This window comes from Camelus ferus, chromosome 11, assembly GCF_009834535.1.
Source record: "Camelus ferus isolate YT-003-E chromosome 11, BCGSAC_Cfer_1.0, whole genome shotgun sequence".
NCBI lineage: Eukaryota > Metazoa > Chordata > Mammalia > Artiodactyla > Camelidae > Camelus > Camelus ferus.
The window spans coordinates 5,975,166-5,994,853 of record NC_045706.1 but is presented as its reverse complement, the minus strand read 5'-3'; the positions used below and the strand labels follow the sequence as shown (position 1 = coordinate 5,994,853).

Here is a 19,688-nt window from a genome sequence, read left to right as displayed (position 1 = left end):
ATTCTCTTAAAAATCTTTGAAATGTTGATGCTATTTCTCCCTTAAGTTGAAGATTATACCAGTGAAGCCATCTGTACCTGGGGTTTTCTTTGTGGGCAGGTTTTTAGTTGTGAGTGCTGGTTACTTAATACACATCGGGGTACATACACTTCTGTTTCTTTGCTTTGGCATGTTGTGTCTTTCAAAGACTTAGCCCTTTTAATCTAAATTATCTAGTTTCTTGCCTTGAGTTTGCTTATATAAATTCTTGTCTTTATAGTATCTGTAGGATTTGTAGTGATAACCCTTTTCATTTCTTATATTATTAATTTGTGCTTTATCTTGTTTTAATCATCCTTGTAGAGTTTTATATTAGTTATCTACCAGCACATAACAAATTACTGCAAACTTAATGTCTTCAAACAGCCAACATTTATGATGTGTAGCAGACAGACTTCTAAGATGGTCCCCGTGATCTCTATGTCCCACCCAGTGTCACACCCCGTACAGTCTCCTCCCTTTTAGTGTGGGTGGGATCTATGACTTGCTTCTAACCAATGAAGTATTGTGTGTGTGATGGGTTGTTACCTGTGTGTGTGGCAGGTGGCCTCCAGGACCTGAGGTCGGCATCAAGTCCATGGCCAGTGAAAAACCTGGGTACTCAATTGTACAAACACAAGGAAATGAATTCTGTCAACAACCGGAATGAGCTTAGAGGTGAATTATTCCCCAGAATGCCTCCAGATAAGAGTTTAGCTTGGTTGATACCTTAACTGCAGCCTTATGAGGCCCTGAGCAGAGAACCCACTTGAGTTGTGCCCAAATTCCTGACTTATAGAAAATGTGAGATAATAAATGTGTGCTTTCTTAAAATGTTCACATGTGGTAATTTGTTATGCAGTAATAAAAAATTAATATATTGTCTCATGTAGTTTCTGTGGGCCAGGTTTCAGGAATACCTCAGCTAAGGGTTCTGTCTTGGGTTGTAGTCAGTATGCTGGCCAGGGATGCAGCCATCTGAAGGCCTGACTGAGGCAGGAGGATCTGACTTCAAGATGGGTCCCTCAACACGGCTGAAAAGGTGGTGCTGACTGTTAGCAGGGGACCTCAATAACAGAGCGCCTTAACTTCTCCGTAGAGTTGCTTGAGCGTCTTTACAATATGGGAGCTTATTTCACGCAGAGTGTATGGTCTAAGAGAGAACAAGGTGGAAGCTGCAGTGTCTTTTAGAGTCTAGCCTAGGATATCATACTCTCTCAGGTGCATTATTGTCTCAGTAACACAGGTCGGCCCTGTTCAGTGTAAGAGGAGACTACGCGAGGGTGCAGACAGCAGGGCTGAGAATCGCTGGGGGCCACCTTGGAGACTGGACATCACAGAAATGATCAATTGTAGTATTCTTTTCAAAGAACCAGTTTTGGGCCTTTTTTATTTTTTCCATTATGCATTTATTTTCTATTTCATTGATTTCTGGTTTTATCCTTATTTCCATCATTTAAATTTGCTGTTCATTAAAAAAATTTTTTTGAGATAGGTGCTTACATCATTGCTTTCAGCCTTCTTTTTCAAATAAATGCATCTAAGACTATGAATTTCCCCCAGGCCCAAATTTAGCTGTGTTCTTGAAGGTTTTTTTTTTTTTTTTTTTTTTTTTTTGGTAAAGTTCTATTGAAGTGTGACATTTGTACAAGAAAGTACACAGTATTAAATCTACAGGTTGATGAATAATCACAAAGTAAACACTCTGTTACTAGCAGCAGGATCAAGAAATGGACGACCGCTTGTTATTTCAAAGTCTGACTCTTGTAATATTGCCAGTTACCTTAAAGTTCATGTGTGATCGTTTCAACACTTGAATCACTTGTAGGTTTGTTTGTCTTCTTTGTTTTTGCTGTTAGTTTTCAGTCATTTGGTCATGTATCTTGGCATTCCTGGTAATTTTGGATTGCCTGACATTCTTTGTGAAAAATCATAGAGGTTTTGGTAGATATTATCCACAGAGGATTTTTATTAACCTTTGGCTGGCATTTAGGGTCCAAATAAATCCCCTTGGTTTATTTGAGGGTGGTCTATTTTCAGTTTGCCCTTATTCCTAGGATGTAGCCAGCCATCTCAGGGATATTAGCTGGAACCCTGGGATATTCACAGGTGCCCTTCCTTTTCAGGAAGCCTATGCTTCTGTGTGTTTGGTTTTTTTTAAATCCCCAGCACCATGATATTGCCAAAATCTCTGCTTATGTGTGGTCAGCAGATTCCTCAAGGAGGAATTGCTGTGCTCTTTTCCCTGTGTTCCTTTTTCTCTAGGATCTTAAGCCGTGGTTGTTGTGGCAGTCTTCAGTTCCAGTGTTTTTGTCTTCCCAGGTCAGTGTGACTGTCAAAGCTCTGTGATACTGCTATTTGTCCTCCCTGCCCCAGGTGTGAATCAGCAGATGCCCCAAGGACCAGTGTGGGGGGAATGGGGGCCAGCTTCAGTGCTCTTTCCTTCTCTCTGGGACCTTGGGACCAAGTCTTGTCTATGCTTTTGGACCCTGATGCCTTCATACAGCTGTTTTTATATATTACCGAGTTTTTGTTCTTAGTGGAAGTATTAGTGTGATACCTGCTGGAAGCCGAACTTGGTAATTAAAGTTTCAACAGAAGATTCTTAAAGATATTTAACTCAAACGAATTAATCGGGGCTTTCAATAATTTTTTCATAGCCTTTTTTTTTTTTGCGGTCTGAAAACATATGTAAAAAATTTAATTTATTAATCCAACCACATTTCCTATCTTTTAATCATTCGATATGTAGTTAGCAAGTGAATAAATTTTACACATGAGATCTATGTCCTCCAGTTTGTGATCAAATTGCATAGGTCCTAGTTAATAAAGATAAATTGAGACTTCAGTAGATGATTTTTCTGCGCTAATTCCTTGAAGATTAAAAGAAACTCATAACCATTTTATGTACATTGCATAGAAGGCACTTTTGATGGTTAAAAAATTAAATGTATCAAAAATAAAGTGAAGCCAAAGATGACTAAGGGAATCATTGCTCCAGGGGAAAGCAGTCTCTGCTGTCCTTTAACGTTTTATTTGTTAATTTGGCTTAGAATGTGTTCAGGATATTCCCCGAGCTGGTGAAAGGTGTCACTTCAGCCTCCTTGGATCCACTCAGATGAAGTCTTTTCTCTCTCTGTTGCCTGGCTTCCTCTCCACTCCGTGCGTATTTTGGGATAAGGACACCACTGGTTCCCAACTATCAGCAGCTTCCAGTTGCCCAAGGAGAGACTGAATGTTCTTTCTTAATACTAATTCTAAAATCCAAGGGAAGGAGTCTTATTAAGCCAGCTGTGTTGGATGCCCACCCCGTTGTGGAAGGATGCAGGGGAGGGAAGTCCATGACAGCTCATACGTACGGAAAGCAGTAAGGACCTGGGTGAACGTCAGCGCACCGTCAGCCAAGGCGGCTGCGCAAAACCACGGCGGTTCTATATTGTGTCCTGTGGGTCTTCTCGTTGCTGTGCTCTGTGGGAGGGAGGCCCGTTCCTCATTGACCATCTCCTCCAAAACTGTTACAATAGGAGCGGGGACTGAGTTTTCACTGAGTTACTTCGAAGATCCATTCAGAGATGTACGGACTACTCTCTTTTTTTTTTTTTTTTTAATTTGATGACTCGGCCGCTTTATCTTGCTTAAGGTGACCAAGATGAGTATTGCTAAGAACCAAAGCATTATTACAGCCAGGTCTTGCTGATCAATAATAAATTACCTCTTACTCTTTTGTTCAGAGCAATCTAAATCTAAAGTCACTCAATATCTGAAACAAATTTATTAACAAGTCTCCTTTCTTCCCGCTTCTCATGACGTGCTCTTTAGGAAACTCTATGTACTTGTCCTCCAACGTAAGATGGTCATAAATTGAACTTGAAGAAATCTTTTATACAGATTAATAGGAAGAATTTAGTCAGGCACGATGAAATCTAAAGACATGAAGTAGCCACAGTATTCTTCTTTTTGGTCCATAAGGTGAAAATAACTTGCAGTTCAGTTCACCGTGTAATTCTAAGAATGCAGCTGATCTAAGAATCAGAACCTGCAGCATGGGACATGTGCATTTACACCGCGGTGGCCTGTGAGCAGTCACAGGTGTCCTGAAAGCCACCTTTGTCTCTCTCACCAGTAAAGACCAGTGTGACAAGGTTCAGGACAAAACTTCCTGGTTTAGGTCAGTAACTCTCACCGAACGCAACTTTGTGTGCCCAAAGCACCCAGAGGCCAAACAAACCCAAACTTCGGTCTTGAATAGTTGTTTCTCCTGAGAACTAGGACATTCTCCTATGTAGTCATGATACGATTATCATGATACGATTAACACCTCCCCTGGAGTTAACACTAACATGATAATCTTATCTAATGTGTACTCACCATTCGTATTTTCCCAGTTGCCTTAATAACGTCCTTTATGGCTGCCTTTTTCTCTTAAAAAGAGACCAGGACCCAATCCAGGTTTACACCTTGCATTTAATTGTCATATTCTTTCATTCTTTAATCTAGAACAGTCTCCCATATTTTTTTTCCCCTTTCATGACACTGACATTTTTGAAGCGGCCGATTGTCTTAGAGAATGTTCCCTGCTAGATTTGTCTGATCGTTGCCTCAAGACGTTTTAAGTCAAATATCTGCACAAGGAATGTAACGTTACCCGTGATGCTGTGTCCTTTGCAGGGCCTAACATCAGCAGGCACATGACACCAGTTCTGTACAATATTTTGATACAGTGTCATTGCTATGATGGAAAAAGAAGAGATGAATTTTCTGGAACACAGTGTAATTACAGGTTGGGGAATCTCAGTTCAGAAGAGGAAGACTCGTTTCTCAAGGCGGTCAGAACTCTGCTGCAGGAGCTGGTCCATTCGTATTGCTTCAGCCACAACTCAGTGCTTCCCACGTTCGGGGTGTGGGCTAGGTGTGGGGTGGCAGGAAGTATGGAGATGAAGGGCATCCCCTCTGCTCTAAGGAATGCCCTCCTAGCAGAGGAGAACCTGACATGCGTGGAATTACTTTCCAGGGGGATAAGACAGCATTTTTCAGCTTGGGTCCAGGGCACAGATGTGATCATGGCAAGAGCTGTGAATCAGTGGCTTGCAACTGGGCCAAACTAGTATCTTTTTTTCACTGCTTCTGGGTACACTCTTATTATTCTAATCAGGCCTGTCTCCTTCCTCCCTTCCTCATTCACTAGTCATTCACGTTTCTATTCCTTCACTCATGTTGACTCACCAGTGCTCCTCTCTCCACTATCTGTGGTAGCCAGCCTCTAACATGGCCCCCACGGCCCCTCCTGCCCACAGTGTCCTCACCCTTGCCCCCTGCCTCATTGTGCCAAGGTAGGTCTGTGTGGCCCACGGCGTATGGCAGAAGGGATGTCACTCCCTCGATTAGGTTGTAGAAGGCTGGGGCTTCTGCCTCTGGCTGGTCTTCAGTCTGACTCCTTCTCTGTCTCTCTTTCTTGCTCTTTCTGTTTGTCTGACCGCCCGCCAATTGCCATGACATGAATACACTCAGCATCCTGTGAATGGCGTACATGGTGAAGAACAGAGGCCTCTGGCCAAGAACCAGCAAGGAGTGACCCCTGCCAACAAATCAGAGAGTGAGCTTGCAGGCAGATTCTCCAGGCTCCGCTGAGCCTGCACATGGGGGCGGCCCAGGCTGATCGCTTGACCACAGCCTCATGGGAGACTGTGAGCCACATCTCCCCAGCTAAGCCATTCCCAGGTTCCTGACCCTCAAAAACTGTGAGATAATAGGCATTGTTGTTTTAAGCCACTAAATTTTGGGGTAATTTGTTATGCAGCCTTGGCGTCAGCTGCCACCTTGCATCTATTACTGTAACCCCTGGCCTCCCCAACTCCAGTCTGCACTCATCTGCCATCCGTGACCCCTTCTGCACTTTGCTTTCTCTTCATTCTTTTTAGAGTTCATTTTACTTTTGGGATAAGTAACATAGTTACAAGTTTCAAATATCAAAAGTTATGAAAGAGTACATAGTAAAAAGTCTCCTCATTCTGTAAACTGCCACCATCATTCCAGAGCAAGTTTAAACATTACATATTTTGGAGAGCTTTCTGTTTAGTCCGTAATGCATTTTCTCATTTTTAAAATAACTGTATAGTATTCTATTATATGAATTTGCCTCATTTCTTTAGCCAGTCCACTACTGATGGAAATTCAGTTTATTTCCAGTCTTTGGCTATTGAGATAGGCTGAAAAAAGATGTCTAGATCTGAATCCCTTGAACCTGTGAATATGTTGCCTTCCACAGCAAAAGGGCCTTTGCAGATGCGTTAAGTGAAGGATGGTGAAGTGAGGAGAGCAGCCTGTGTTGTCTAGGTGGGCCCAATGAAACCAACCACAAGAGTCCTTACAGGAGGGAGGGAGGCGCTTCAGAGTCAGGAAGGTGATGTGAGGATGGGAGTGGGGGTTGCAGCGACACAGAGTCAGGAGCTCAGAAACGTGGGAAGCCCCGGAATCTGGAAAAGGCTCTCCCCGAGAGCCTCCAGAAAGAGCAAGCCTTGGACTTCAGTTGGGCAAAGCACATTTTGGACATCTAACCTCCAAAACTGTAAAATAATAAATTTGTGTTGTTTTAAGCTACTGTGTTTGTGGGAATTGGTTGACAGCTGCCATAGGAAACCAGTACAGCTATTATTTCAAACCGTTGTAAATAAAGTTGCAGTAAAGGGTCTTGTGTATCTGGCACTTTGCCTTTGTTCTCGTGTACTTGGAGGATAAACGTCTAGGTGTGGAATCGCTCAGTCAAAGGCAGTGTTAGTGTGATAACTGCTAACACCCCCATAGGGTTTATGCTAATTTACACTTCCGACAGCAATATGCAGCTCTCTTTCCACGGCCTCCCCAACACCTGTGCTGCCGAACGTTTGGATTTTTACCATTCTGCTAGTGAGAAATCCGAGTTTCCTAAAACAACCTAATTACGAACTTTTCCTCGTCTGCACAACAGTTTTCAAATGTCCTTCAGAGTTAGGATTAGGTCTTTATTTCTGTTTTATTTTACACCGTTTGCCTCTGTGTCCCTCCCACTACCTTACACAAAGTGGGTTCTCCCCATAGAATGGGAAAAGGTTACCAGTATCCATCCAGAGGCATGGATAAGAATGGGAAGTAGGTAGAATCCATTTTATCCATTTCTATATCCATCAAATTCCATTTAGGAAACAAAATGTTTGGACTAAAATATCCTACTTGCAGTCACTGATGAGTGAAGAGTTAAGAAAGGGTTGCCTGGCGATCAACCTGCCGACTGATGGACATCTGGTGTAGTCAACAAACAGCGTGTGCGTGGCCACGCCCTGCCCCTGACTTCAGACCTTCCCGTCTAAGGTCAACACGATCCAGGCTCCTCGCCAATCCTTAGTGACTGTTTGCACACGAGATAAAACCTGTTTGTTGTACCCTGTTCAAGGACTAACAGCCGCACAAGAAACTAACTCAAGTGCTTTTCCAGTGAAGAAGGAAACAGACAGAAACTTCTCCCACCTTCTCCTTCTTTCCTTCGCTTGGAGCTGAGCTATACCTCCATTCCTTATGTTATCTTCTTTATTTGCATTGCCAGCGTTTAAAAAAATTTTTTTTTCTTCCAGTTTCAACATCTTAATTTACTTTTTTGAGATCTTAAAACTTAAGGGAAAGGAAAAGCTATCACCCTCTTAAAAATACTGGAGACTTAAGTTAGTTGCTTTTGTTTACAATGTAGCCTGGTTGGTTTGAAATTTAATAAAAACTGTTACAGTAAAAGTTCTGATCTGGGAAATATCCTGGTTAATAACTTGAGCTGTTAGCTAAAATTTTTATCCCTTTAATATGTAGTGTTGAGCTTCAGTGTGAACCAATGTTAGAGTACAGGTTTAAGATTTTCAAAACTTCCAAGAAACCACAAAGCTTTATGAATCAAATGTAATAAACCACAGAAGTACAAAATGAAACAAAATCTGCTGACAATGAGCCCACTTATCAGAAATTTGTGTTTCCTGGAAAGGATATAAGACAATGAAGCCTTTTAAGAGGAACACATGCTTCCATCTCTTTGCTATTCTGAATTGGTGATTATTGACAGAAATATCCAGCAAGTGATTTCAAAGGGAGATGGGTAGTTCTCCATCCTTTCCTGGTTGTGCGTCCACATTTTGATCGGGACTTATTCTACAGGACACGTGAACTGGTGTCTGCCAGAAGGAGGGCACACTTGTGAAGGAGACCCTGTCCTGAGGTCCCGCACTCCAGGCGCTTCCTTCACTACTCAGTTGTCAGACGGAAACTTGATTACAGATAGCTTAGCGTGAGTCAGGCTGGTTTGCCACAGCTGTTGCACTAAACCTTTCTCCTCTCATATTCATTGCCACCACGACTTCCAAACAGCATCTGTTTACTTTGAGGTAATTTTTAGGTTTATTTATTGTTTTAAGTAGAAGTACTGGGGATGGAACCCTGGGCCTCCACACATGCTAAGCATGTGCTCTACCACTGGGCTATATACCCTCCCCTTCCCCAAGTTAACTTTAAATAAAAACAAATTAATTTACGAGATTGTGAGAATGCCAACAGCACAGTAAGGCAAGGCAAGGCGGCACGATGGGCACTGGAGTCAGTGAAGCCTGGGTGCCTCCTTAGTAGCGCTCCTACATGGCGGCTGCCACACTCACCCTCGGCTGGACTGTAAGCCTGTAAGCCCCACGAGAACAGCAGCCAGCCCTGCCTGTTCACAGGGCCCCTGCATGTTCGCAGGGCAGTACCTAGTAGGCACTCAAGTACTGGCTGACTAAGAAAATGGAAGACCTGAGGATGTAGGCAGTGTTGAAAACCTGAAGTGAGAGGAACCCCGCAGAGAGATGGTTAAGAAAGGCTGACACTCAAGACAGCGTTCCTTAACCATTTTCACTATTTCCCCCCTAAGGAGAAAAATTAAATTCTCCCTAACAAGAGGAATGAAATACTAAGGAACAAGATGTTTCCCAGGTACGGTTGAGCTTTGACAGGCCACAACCACTGTAAGATCTAAGATACTCCCACCTTTCCCCACCAGGAATAAGTCTGGGGGGTCCTGCCCCAGTGGAAAGTGCACGAGCTGAGGCTTGGGTCTGCCTTTGTGAGCTCGCTTGCACTTCCTGAAGCTTTGATTCCCTGTAGGAGGGCAGGGGGCGGTGTTGCAGTGATTAGATGTGTGGTCTGTCAGCTCCTGGGTTGGGTTAGGTGTGGAGGTGAAATGAGACAGATCTTCTGGCAATGAACTCTGGCAATGAACTTGAATCCACTCCGAGAAGAAGGCTTGCTGAGAGGCGGCCAGGAAGGCAGGAAGCAGTTGGAAAATCCTGGGCCAGATTGGGTGAGGCTGGTGGATCCGGTCCTAGGCTATAAGGTTAGGCATGTTGACCTGGTGTGGCTCTGACTTCAATGTGCCCCTGAAGAAATTCCGTGCTTCCGCTAGGGGACTCCACTTTCTGCATTTCTAACAAAAGCACCCAGGGGTGCCCAGGCTGCCCTTCCGCAGGTCATACTTTGAGTAGCGTAGAATAAACTCGTCCACGGATGCTCCTTATATTTGTTAAATTAGGACCCTGATTTGGGTATACAAATATGTATCGCATATTTAATTTACTATTAATGAAATAACCAGTCACCTTCCTTCCTCCCTTGTGAGCCTGGGTCACTCTCTGCCCACAGCTGTTGTAGGGTCCTTACACTGCATGGGTGATGAAGCGCTCTGAGGTTGGCCATAAACCTTCACGTGAGTTTTTCCATTGGATTTGATGACTTTCTGATTTCTTCTTTCTGACCTGACTTTTTAACCAACCCCAAAGCTGTGTGACTTTACTTTTGTAATTGTCTGAACTCTCTTGGGGCTGCTCATTCTTGATTCCTTGCTTCACCACCCAGGAAACGTATGACATTTTTATTTGTTTTTGCCTTTACTGCTTCTGGAACTTTTTTTTTTTTTTTAATGGAGGTGCTGGGGATTGATCTCAGGACCTTGTGCATGCTAAACATGTGCTCTACAACTGAGCTGTACCCTCCCCCCAGAACTTGTTTTTAAAGTACTGTGACTTTTCACAATGAGAAGAGTACAGATTTTTGCTAATGCTACAATCAATAGTAGTTCCTTTCAGTTGAAATAATGCTGAGACCATGTCTAATAGTACAGGGGACAAACATGGGCTTAGGAGGTAACTTCTGCCTCTGGGATTCTCTGTGGTGGGCTTCTAAAAATTTTATTATTTTTGACCTCATTTGTTTTTCTCGTTGCTGAAGAGCATTGTCAAACATAAAACAGAGTTTCAGACTATAGTGAAGAAACAGGACACTGAGCACAGAAGAAGGAACTAACCATCCTTTGGCCTGTACATTTTGCTTTTTATTTATCTGGATTCAAGATGGAGACCAAGTCTTGAAGTTGCTGACCTTTGATTCTTTCAGAATTGTGATGGTCCATGCGCTCAGTTTTAGATGTGACCTTGGAGTAAATGTTTTCTTTTACAGCCATTTTCACAGTGTGTCCAGATGAACTGTTACTGCTCACCACAACTCACCAGATTCATTAAGCAGGAAATTTGTGGAAGTCTTTTCTCTTCTGGCTGAAAGTGTTTTTCTTGATAAAACTTTTTCTAATAAAGAGAATTTTCTGTCTCTTGGAGTAGTCCTAGTAATAAGGATAAACACTCTGGAATGATTGTTTTTTCGGCGGAAGGCCATGTAAACGTTTCTATTTCTCTATGTGATTTATGGGAAGGGTTGACAAACATTGTTAAAACAATGATCATAAATAGAGAATGTGTCAGAGTTTGGACTCAGCACTGTGGCTGCTATCGACCCAGAAGAGAGTATGGGAAACCGGTGTGCCGGCGAGGGCACACATTTACAGCAGTGGTTTTGCAGGTTGCTTGTCAGAACTCATCTACCAGTAGACCAGTGTTTTATGATATTAGGTGAGGCATTTTGTTAAGGGTTTCTTCTTTTTCTAAAAAAAATGTAACTATAGTTGATTTACAATACTGTGTTAGTTTCAGGTGTACAGCTTCAGATTCTTTCCCATCATAGGTGGAATATATTATCAAGATAATTGAGTATAGTTCCCTGTGCTCTACAGGAGGACCTTTTTGTTTATCTATTTTATATATAGTAGTTTGTATCTGCTAATCCCAAATTCTGAATTTATCCCTCCCCCTCCCACTTTGGTAACCATGAATTTATTTTCTATGTCTGTGAGTCTGTTTCTGTTTTGATTTGTATTTTTTTAGATTCCACATATAAGTCATATCATATATTTGTCTTTCTCTGATTTATTTAGTATGATAATCTTTAGGTCCATCCATGTTGCTGCAAATGGCAATATTTCATTGTGTATATATACACACACACACACACATATATATATGTATGTATATATACACACCATATTTTTTTATCCATTCATCTGTTGATGAACATTTAGTTTGTTTCTATGTCTTGGACATTGTGAATAGTGCCACTATGAACATTGGGGTGCATTTTTTTTTGACTTGCATTTAACTATTTTTTAAATTCTTTTTTGTTTTTTTTTATTTGTTTTTTGGGAGGAGTTAATTAGGTTTATGTGTGTGTGTATGTGTGTGTGTGTATATATGTATATTTATATATATATATAAATTTTTAATGGAGGTGCTTAGGATTGAATCCAGCACCTCATGCATGCTAAGCATACAGTCATCCACTGAGCTGTGACCCTCCCCCAACTATGTATCTTTTTGAATTACAGTTTTTGTCTTTTCTGGATATATGCCCAGGAGTGAGATTGTTGGATTATAAGGTAACTCTATTTTTAGTTTTTTAAGGAATCTCTAGGGTTTCTTTTTTTTTTTATTTTTTAAAGACGCTTAATATAGGTTAATATCCATTTATAAAACAAATTTGGGGGAATACTTACAAATGCCTAGTATTGTTCTTTTATGGTGCTACATGAGGATTTTTGCTGGCCATGTAATTATTTCATTCATTAATCAGAAAACATTTATGTCTAACCCCTGCTTTCTCTCTGTTGACCTTGGTTGCTCTTGGCCTTTTGCAGTTACATATAAATTGTAAAATCATCAGGTTTTATTTTGTGACAGTTGGGATTTCCATTGGGATTCAAATGATAGGTGATTTGGTGAGAACTTTATAGTATCAAATCTTCCAATCGATGAATTTATCACCCCACTTATTACGTTTTTGCATTCTAAAATTATATGATTTTCTCTATGAAGGTCTACACATTTTGTGGATTTATTGCTAGGCTCATTGCATATTTGGTGCTTTGTAAATTACATAATTAAATTTTGATTTTGAATTGTTGGGTGTATAACTAGCTAACTTGCTATATTATAGATGTTTTTAGATGATCAATGTACACAATCATATTATCTGTAAATGAGTTTTTTCCTCCATTACCAGTTCTTTTGATTTTTAGGTATTTTCCTTTTTATTTGCTTTTTGTTTATTTTCCATGGACTAGGACCTACAGTAAAATGTTGAACAGCAGTGCTGACAGTGGTCGTCTTTGTCTTTTCAGTTTCGGAGTATACTTCCCGTGTTTTCATGTCAAGAATGTTGTCTTTTATTTATGATAGGTCTCCTTTATCAGAATAAAGAAGTTCCCATCTATTCTGATTTTGCTTAGTGTTTTTTTTAATCATGAAATCAGTTTTGAATTTTATCAAGTACTTTTGATGCATCTGAGATGACCTTTTTCCTCCTTTAATCCCCTAACGTATTAATGTTTTTCCATGTTAAAATCAAGCATTCTTGGTATAAACAAAACTTACATTGTCCTTTTTATATATTATTCTGGAAATGTTTCTATTGATTTCTAGTTTAATTCTTTTGTCAGAGAACACACTTTATTTGATTTCAATTCTTTAGTTTTGTTAGAGTTTGTTTTATGACCCAGAATATGGTCTATGGCACCGTGCCATACTGATCATTCTTCAAGTTTTGACTTCTTTTCCCAGTCTGCCTGCTGTTTACCTTTCGAAATCCTCTGATCACTGTTTATATTTTGTTGAGAGTTCTTTTAATCAGTGGGAATGACTAGCTTGGGTAGCACCACAAATTGTCAACACATTCTGAAAATAACTTTTGATCCACATTGAATAACATTGGTTTGTAAATATCTTTTCTTGCATTTGCCTTGTTGGATTTTGGTACCAAGGTTATTTTTATTTTAACCTCATAAAACAAGTTGGGAAGTGTTTGTTTTTCTATTCTCTGCAAGAGTTAGTTAGATTTTTTTAACTTGTATGTTTCATGGAAATTTTTGGTGAAGACATCTGGACCTGGAAATTTCTTTAAAGGAAGATTTTTTGACTACTGATTCTCAATATATTTAATATGAGAAGACTTTTCATTCTACTTTGAGTCAGTTTTGATGTTGCTTTTTCCTGGATTTTTTTTTTCATCTATACTTTAAAGTCTGTTGGCATAAAGTTATTCAAAATTGTAACTTATCTTTCCAAAGTCTTCAGATCTATAGTGCAAGCCTTTTAAAATACTGTGTATTATTTATTTTTCTATTGCTTTTTCTTAGTAACTCTTACTAAAGGTTTGTGAATTTTATTATGTGGTTTGAAGAACCAAGTTTTAGTTTGGTTGATGCTAGTTTATGTGTGTATATGTTTGTATTTTAATCATTTCTATTATGTCTTCCTTGTTTCTTTGAGTTTATCGTGTTCTAATTTATTTACCAATACTTAGTTTATTGATGTTTTTCAAAGTTTCTTTTCTAATGTTCATATTTAAGATTATGAATTTCCCTTTAAAAGTGGGTTCAGCTATATCCTATAGTTTCTGACGTGTAGAACTGATGATAATTTTTCTTATAATTTTATTTTTTGTCCATGGGTTACTTAGAAGTGTATGTCTAAATTTCTAAAATGTGGATTTTCTGGTTAGCCTTTTGTTTCCCGTTGCTAATTTAATTATGTTATTGTCAGACATTGTGATTTGTATTAACTCTACTTTGAGATTTGTTACTTGCTTTGCCACTCAAGTATATGGCTGATATTTCTGAAGTTGTTTCACATTTACTTGAAAGGAAGTACATTTCTGGAATCGTTAGATCTTGTGTTCTAATATGTCCATTGAGCATATTTTTTCATAATTTGGTCAAAATCTTCAACATTCTAATTTTTATTTTTTCTACTTGATGAGAGGTATGTTAAATATCCCTCATGGTTGTGGATTTGTCTTTCTCCTTATATTCTGTCAACTTGGGCTGTTTTTTTGAGGCTATATTTGGGTACTTTCAATTCAAAAAATATGTGTCTTTGTAATTTGAACTTTTATCAAAATAGTTTTTCATTTGCATATGCTCAGCTTTTTGAATAATACAATAACTTTGGTTAAACTGTTCTCTGTATGTGTATTACATGTATATTTACATGTATTTTTTAACTTTTAACCACTTTGTAACTTTACGATTTTGTAAAACAGCATGGAATTGGATTTAGCAACTTAACAATTTTTAGCTGGATTAGTCAATTTGCATTTACTGTGTATCCTAACAGGGCTTTTATACGTCATGGTTGAGTGTCTGATATGTGTGTGTGTGTGTGTGTGTGTTTGTATCATTTTCTTTTATACTTTCTATTTGTCCTACTTTTATGTTCTCCCACCCTGTGTTTCTTGCCTTCTGTTGGACTAGCGTGGCATTTTTTCTTCTCTAGTCATTTGGGAGTTAACATTTTTGTTTGTATTTTTTTCAGTGGCAATCATAGTAACCTCAACATTCATATTTAAGTTGTAAGTGTCTAAAGTTGGTTTACCCTTCTTCTGGGTGATACCAGAGCTTTCGAATACTTTAATTCCCTTAACTCCTTGAGTTTTATTATTATGTTTACATTTATTTTCATCTTTTAATTGAGATAATTGTAGATTCACATGTGGTTGTAAGAAATAGAGATCCCCGTATACCCTTCACTCAGTTTCTCCCAATGTTAATATCTTTCAAAACTATAATATAGTATCCCAACCAGGAAGTTGACATTAATGCGTCTGTTAATCTCACGCAGATTTGATCAGTTTACTTATTTGTGTGTATTTAGTTCCATGCGCATTTATCACATAAGCGACCACCGCTACTGTCCAGATGCAGATCAGTTCCGTCAGAAGGGTCCCTTGTGTTGCTGGTTTACAGCCCAGACACTGCTTTCTCCCCTCACCCCAGAAACGACCAGTCTATTCTCCATCTCTTAATTTTATCATTTCAAGAACATTATATGCATGAAACCATACAGTATGTAATCTGTAGAGACTGACTTTTTCGCTCAGTCTGATTCTCTTAAATTCATTCAAGTTTTGATATATTTTAATTTCACCATTTTTCGTTTTATATTTCATGGGAAATTACTTCTGTTGCTCTATATAGTCAATGTTAGTTTAGTTTTAACCCCCAATTCACCTGTTCTGTTGTTGTTATCCGTTCCTTCTTATATCTCAGACCTTCCTCTTGGGCCCACTTTTCTCCTGCCTGAGATACATCCTCTTGTGTTTTGTTTAGGAATGGTCTCCCGAGGCAAATTTTGGTGTACTGTAAACTGCCTTTGTTTCACTCTCATACTTTTCTTTACAGAAAAACAATGTATTGAGGTATAAGGTAATTGTAGGTAAGTACATGCAGGTATAAGGAACATACAAGTAAGATTACACACACACCCCTACATGAATTTTGCACAGTTAGCAGGTAGGACATGGAAGGTTACCAGCGCCCCCAGAAGCCTCTCTTACATTCCCTTCCAATTGCTACCCTCACTTCCTCCACAAAGAGATCTCCCGTTCTGACTTTTTACACTAGAGGTTAGTTTTGCCTGTTCTTGCCCGTGTGGAAAGAGAATCTGATTTTTGTGTCTGGCTTCTTTTCCTCAACGTTGCTCTTGTGAGATGCATCCTGGTGATGCACCTGAGGGGTGAGTTCATGTTCATGGTTGTGGCCATTTCTAATTTTTTAAAATTAATGATCCCCATGGCCTTCCTCACTTCAGGGTTGTTTTCAGTTGGGTCAACTACAGCAATGTTGCTGTGTCCTTTCTGTGCCCGTCGTGTGGTGCACACGCGTGCACTTTTACTGGGTGTCAGGAGAGGGGGGTTGCTTCGTAGAGCACGTGTGCGTTCAGCTTCAGGAGACACTGCCGAAAGGTCTCCACGCTGCTTGTGCCAAGTTACACTCCCAGTGCCTGCGTGTGAATGTCCCAGTTGTCCTCCCGACCTTCCCAGTACTTACCATGGTGCCAGCTTGAAGAAGTTTTCACTTTAATTTAGCCATTCTGGTGGGTCAGTGGTAGTACTTCATTGTGTTTGTGATTTGATTTTCCTTGATACCTAAATCAGCTGAGCATCTTTTCAGATGCTGTAGTTTTGGCCACTTGGATATTCGCTTTGGGGAAGAGCCTGCTCAGGTCTCCTGCTTATCTTTCTATTTAGTTGCTTGTCATTTTTATTGTTGATTTGCAGGAATTCTTAAATATATTCTAAAGTCCTCCAATTATATTTTCTCCTACTTGATGGCTTGCTTTTTCATTCTTTTCATGATTTCTCTTGATGAATAGAAATAATTGTAATAGTCTAATTTATCCATCTTTTCTTTTATAGATAACATTCTTGGTGTTCTTTATGGGAGTTTTTGTCTAATCATAGGTCATGACGATAGTCTATGTTATCTTTTAGAAGCCCTTTTGCATTTATATCTATAATCTATCTGGAATTGGTTTTTATGTATGATGTAGATTTTTTAAAAATATGGCTGTCCTGTTGACTTAGCGCTATTCATCATGCCCATCTTTTCTTCACCATCCTTCAGTATATATTTTATTATAAATCAAGCACCATAGATAGATAAGATAGCTAGATATGGGCCCTTTTCTGATCTCTAACCTCTTTCATTGGTTTATTTGTATTTTGTTTGGTTCTGAGAATAAGAAATATAATAAAACACAGTCCCTGCTCCTTAAAGTGCTTACAGTCTAATGTAGGAATCAGTGAAGTAAACAGCTAATTTCAACGTAATGGGATCTAGAAGGAAAAAATGTTAAAACCATGGTTGCATTTAAGTTTAGAATTAAACTGTTAAGATTCACTTTAGTAAAGAAATGATATTCAGCAGTAAGACTGTTCTCATAACTGAAAGCTATTTCGCATTTCACGTCTTAGATTTTCTTTATAGTTTACCATACACGAATGTATCCCTGCACACACATTGCTTAGCCTGGCCTGTTTGGCATTCATGTAAAATGGCATCAAGCCACATGTGTTCTGTGCTGTTTTGGTTGTGGCTCAATAAGTTTTTAAGACCAATTATGTTTTAGTGATGGAATTTCAGGCCATGGGAAAAATTTTGTTCCAACTGCTTCCATTAAATCAGTAGTTCCTAACATACGGTATATAATGTGACATGAGGCATTAAAATTTTAAAACACTGATCATTTTCCAGTTATTTTTATGGTTTCTGAAGTTGATAAAAAATGATGCTGCTTTTCCATTGCTTACGGGATAAAATTTCAAGCTAATTTAAGGACATGGAAGTCAGTTGTCTTACACGTGATCAGATACTTTCCACATCCGTGCCGCATGGCAGAATGCTGCAGTGGCACGGGAACGACACCCTTGGATAACGCTGCCTTGTAGAGTAGTGCCTCTTTCTGGGCAAGGGGGATTTATCATTGTCTCCTTCTGGGCGGGGCCAAGGCAGCGTTGCTCCGTAGGGAAGTTGCCATTGGCTGAGTAGCAGCAGCACGCTAGGCAGCGTTGTGAAAATGGTGAAATGGAACTTAGGTTTGCCATTCTTCCGCCATGAGTGCCTATTAAGGATGTACATATTTGGATGGATGTCAACAAATTTAAGATTTCCTTGGTTATAAGATTAAATACCACCTGTGTCTGGTCTCCTTCCCTGACAGATGGGGAGGTAAAGGGGGTACTGGGGTGCTTGCTAGCATTCTGGATTGAGGAGTGGATGTGCGAATACTGTGAGCTGTGTCCTGAGGGGGCCCTCAGTTCCAGGAAGAGTGATGCTTGGAGGGTGGGTGTCAAGGGACACGACAGAAGTAAAGGGAAGGCAGAGAGCCAAAGAGCAGGAGGTGAGGGTCGTGGAGGAGAGCAAGCTTGAGGAATATTCGCCATACAGAGTGACAGTGTGAGGCCACTGATGCATTTCACGGTGCTAAAATAGAACAGATTGCATAATTTGCTCCAGTTGCATGGTCAGGAAAGAAGCAAGAACCAACAGGACCCGTGACTGTGGATGCGGGAGCAGTGCAGGTCGTGCGGGAGAGGGAATGAGCTCAGGTGAGGGAGGATGGGAGCGTGACGATCTATCCCAGGCTGCAAAGGGCTACTCTGGAGGGGAGCTGACTTGGAGGCAAAGTTAAGTTCAATTTTTAATACCAAGTTTGAGGTCACTGGGGCCGGTGCACGAGGCTAAGATGATCAACAAAAAACTAAGCAAAGGTGCCAGGGGTGGGGGCCTCACCGGGCTGGAGACAGTTACCCAGAACTGCTGGGGCAGCAGAGGAGAGAAACAGACGGACGGACAGAGTCTGCACGTAGCCAAGGAGAAAAGCGAAGGCCACAGCCAGTGAAGCTGTCTAACACACCGTGCCTTCCTGCACACAGCATTTCACAGATATTTGTTGAAATATCTGTTAAATTTACGAGATGTGGCGAGAATTCAACTTTTAGAAGTGGAGCTTGTGGCAAGTTTAACCTTGGGATAGACTCACATGTGGAGGTGTTTAAAAAAAAAAGAAGAAGGAAAAGACCTTCAAGTTGTTGTGGCCGTCAGTTTACCTGGAAGAGAGCCCAAAGCTTTACTCCTCCGCCTCCTGCTCAGAACCTCGTGTGGCTTAGTTAACACATTCTTTTTAGCAAGCATGGCTCTCTACTTCCCTTTTCCACAGTAAATTAGAAGTCAGCAATAGCTGTTTCTAGGCTAATCAGTGGCAGGGAGGTGACGGCTGGCAGCCTGGTCTGCAGGGAGGAGACCAGAAGCCCAAGCAGATTGTGCTGAAGACTGTGTGTTCCTAAAAGAAACTGGGCTCTTGTAGAGCTGGGACAGGTGACGTGGTGAACAGACTCAGCGGGGCAGGGTGAGCGCTGGTGCGGGTCTTGCACACGCAAGTCACCTGTGTGATCCAGCCAGGCCGGCCAGCAGCGTTGGACAGACGCTGGTTTAGGGCTAGATGCACCTGCTTCTGAGGGAGTGTAGCCTGGGCGGTAGGTGGCAATGTTGGCAAGCCGACGAAGGCCTCAGGGATGTCTGGCTATTCACAGGGACTGAGTCGTGGGCAGAATTCCAGTCCTCAATGAATTAAGGCTCATCCCAGAACCCAGTGGAAGGAACAAAACAGACAGGAGGAGAGGAGGGGCAGGGCCACAATGAGGGCTGCTGCAATTTATTTAGCACGGTGTACTCAGCACTGTGTGCTAAGTTCTGTGCAGAGCACCTCACAAGCTTATCAACGCAATACCTCGGCTCCCCCCAGCCAACAAGGACAAGAAATCAGAGGTAGCCAAAAGGTGGCAGAGCCAGGATTCCATTCCAGTCTGACTGTTTTCGTAACTAGTGCTCTTCATCACCAGGTGATGACCGTCTCTTGCTGGAACTGTCCACTGTAGCAGCTTGGGTGCAGGTGGTGCCAGCCCCGCGGGCA

At 40.8% G+C, this 19,688-nt stretch overlaps 1 protein-coding gene across 3 annotated transcripts in view; it reads left to right on the top strand.

Moving 5' to 3' along the window:
- The window catches only part of FANK1 (fibronectin type III and ankyrin repeat domains 1), a 91,434-nt gene that overhangs the window by 7,482 nt on the left and 64,264 nt on the right, over window positions 1-19,688 (top strand). For 2 of the 3 annotated variants that reach the window (XM_032490674.1, XM_032490672.1), the window contains exon 3: window positions 583-696. The exons of the other annotated variant lie outside the window; for it this stretch is intronic. In XM_032490674.1, coding sequence (XP_032346565.1) covers window positions 663-696 — 34 coding nt within the window. In that variant the 5' untranslated portion in view covers window positions 583-662. The remainder of the gene's footprint in view (window positions 1-582; window positions 697-19,688) is intronic. 3 annotated transcript variants of the gene reach the window in all.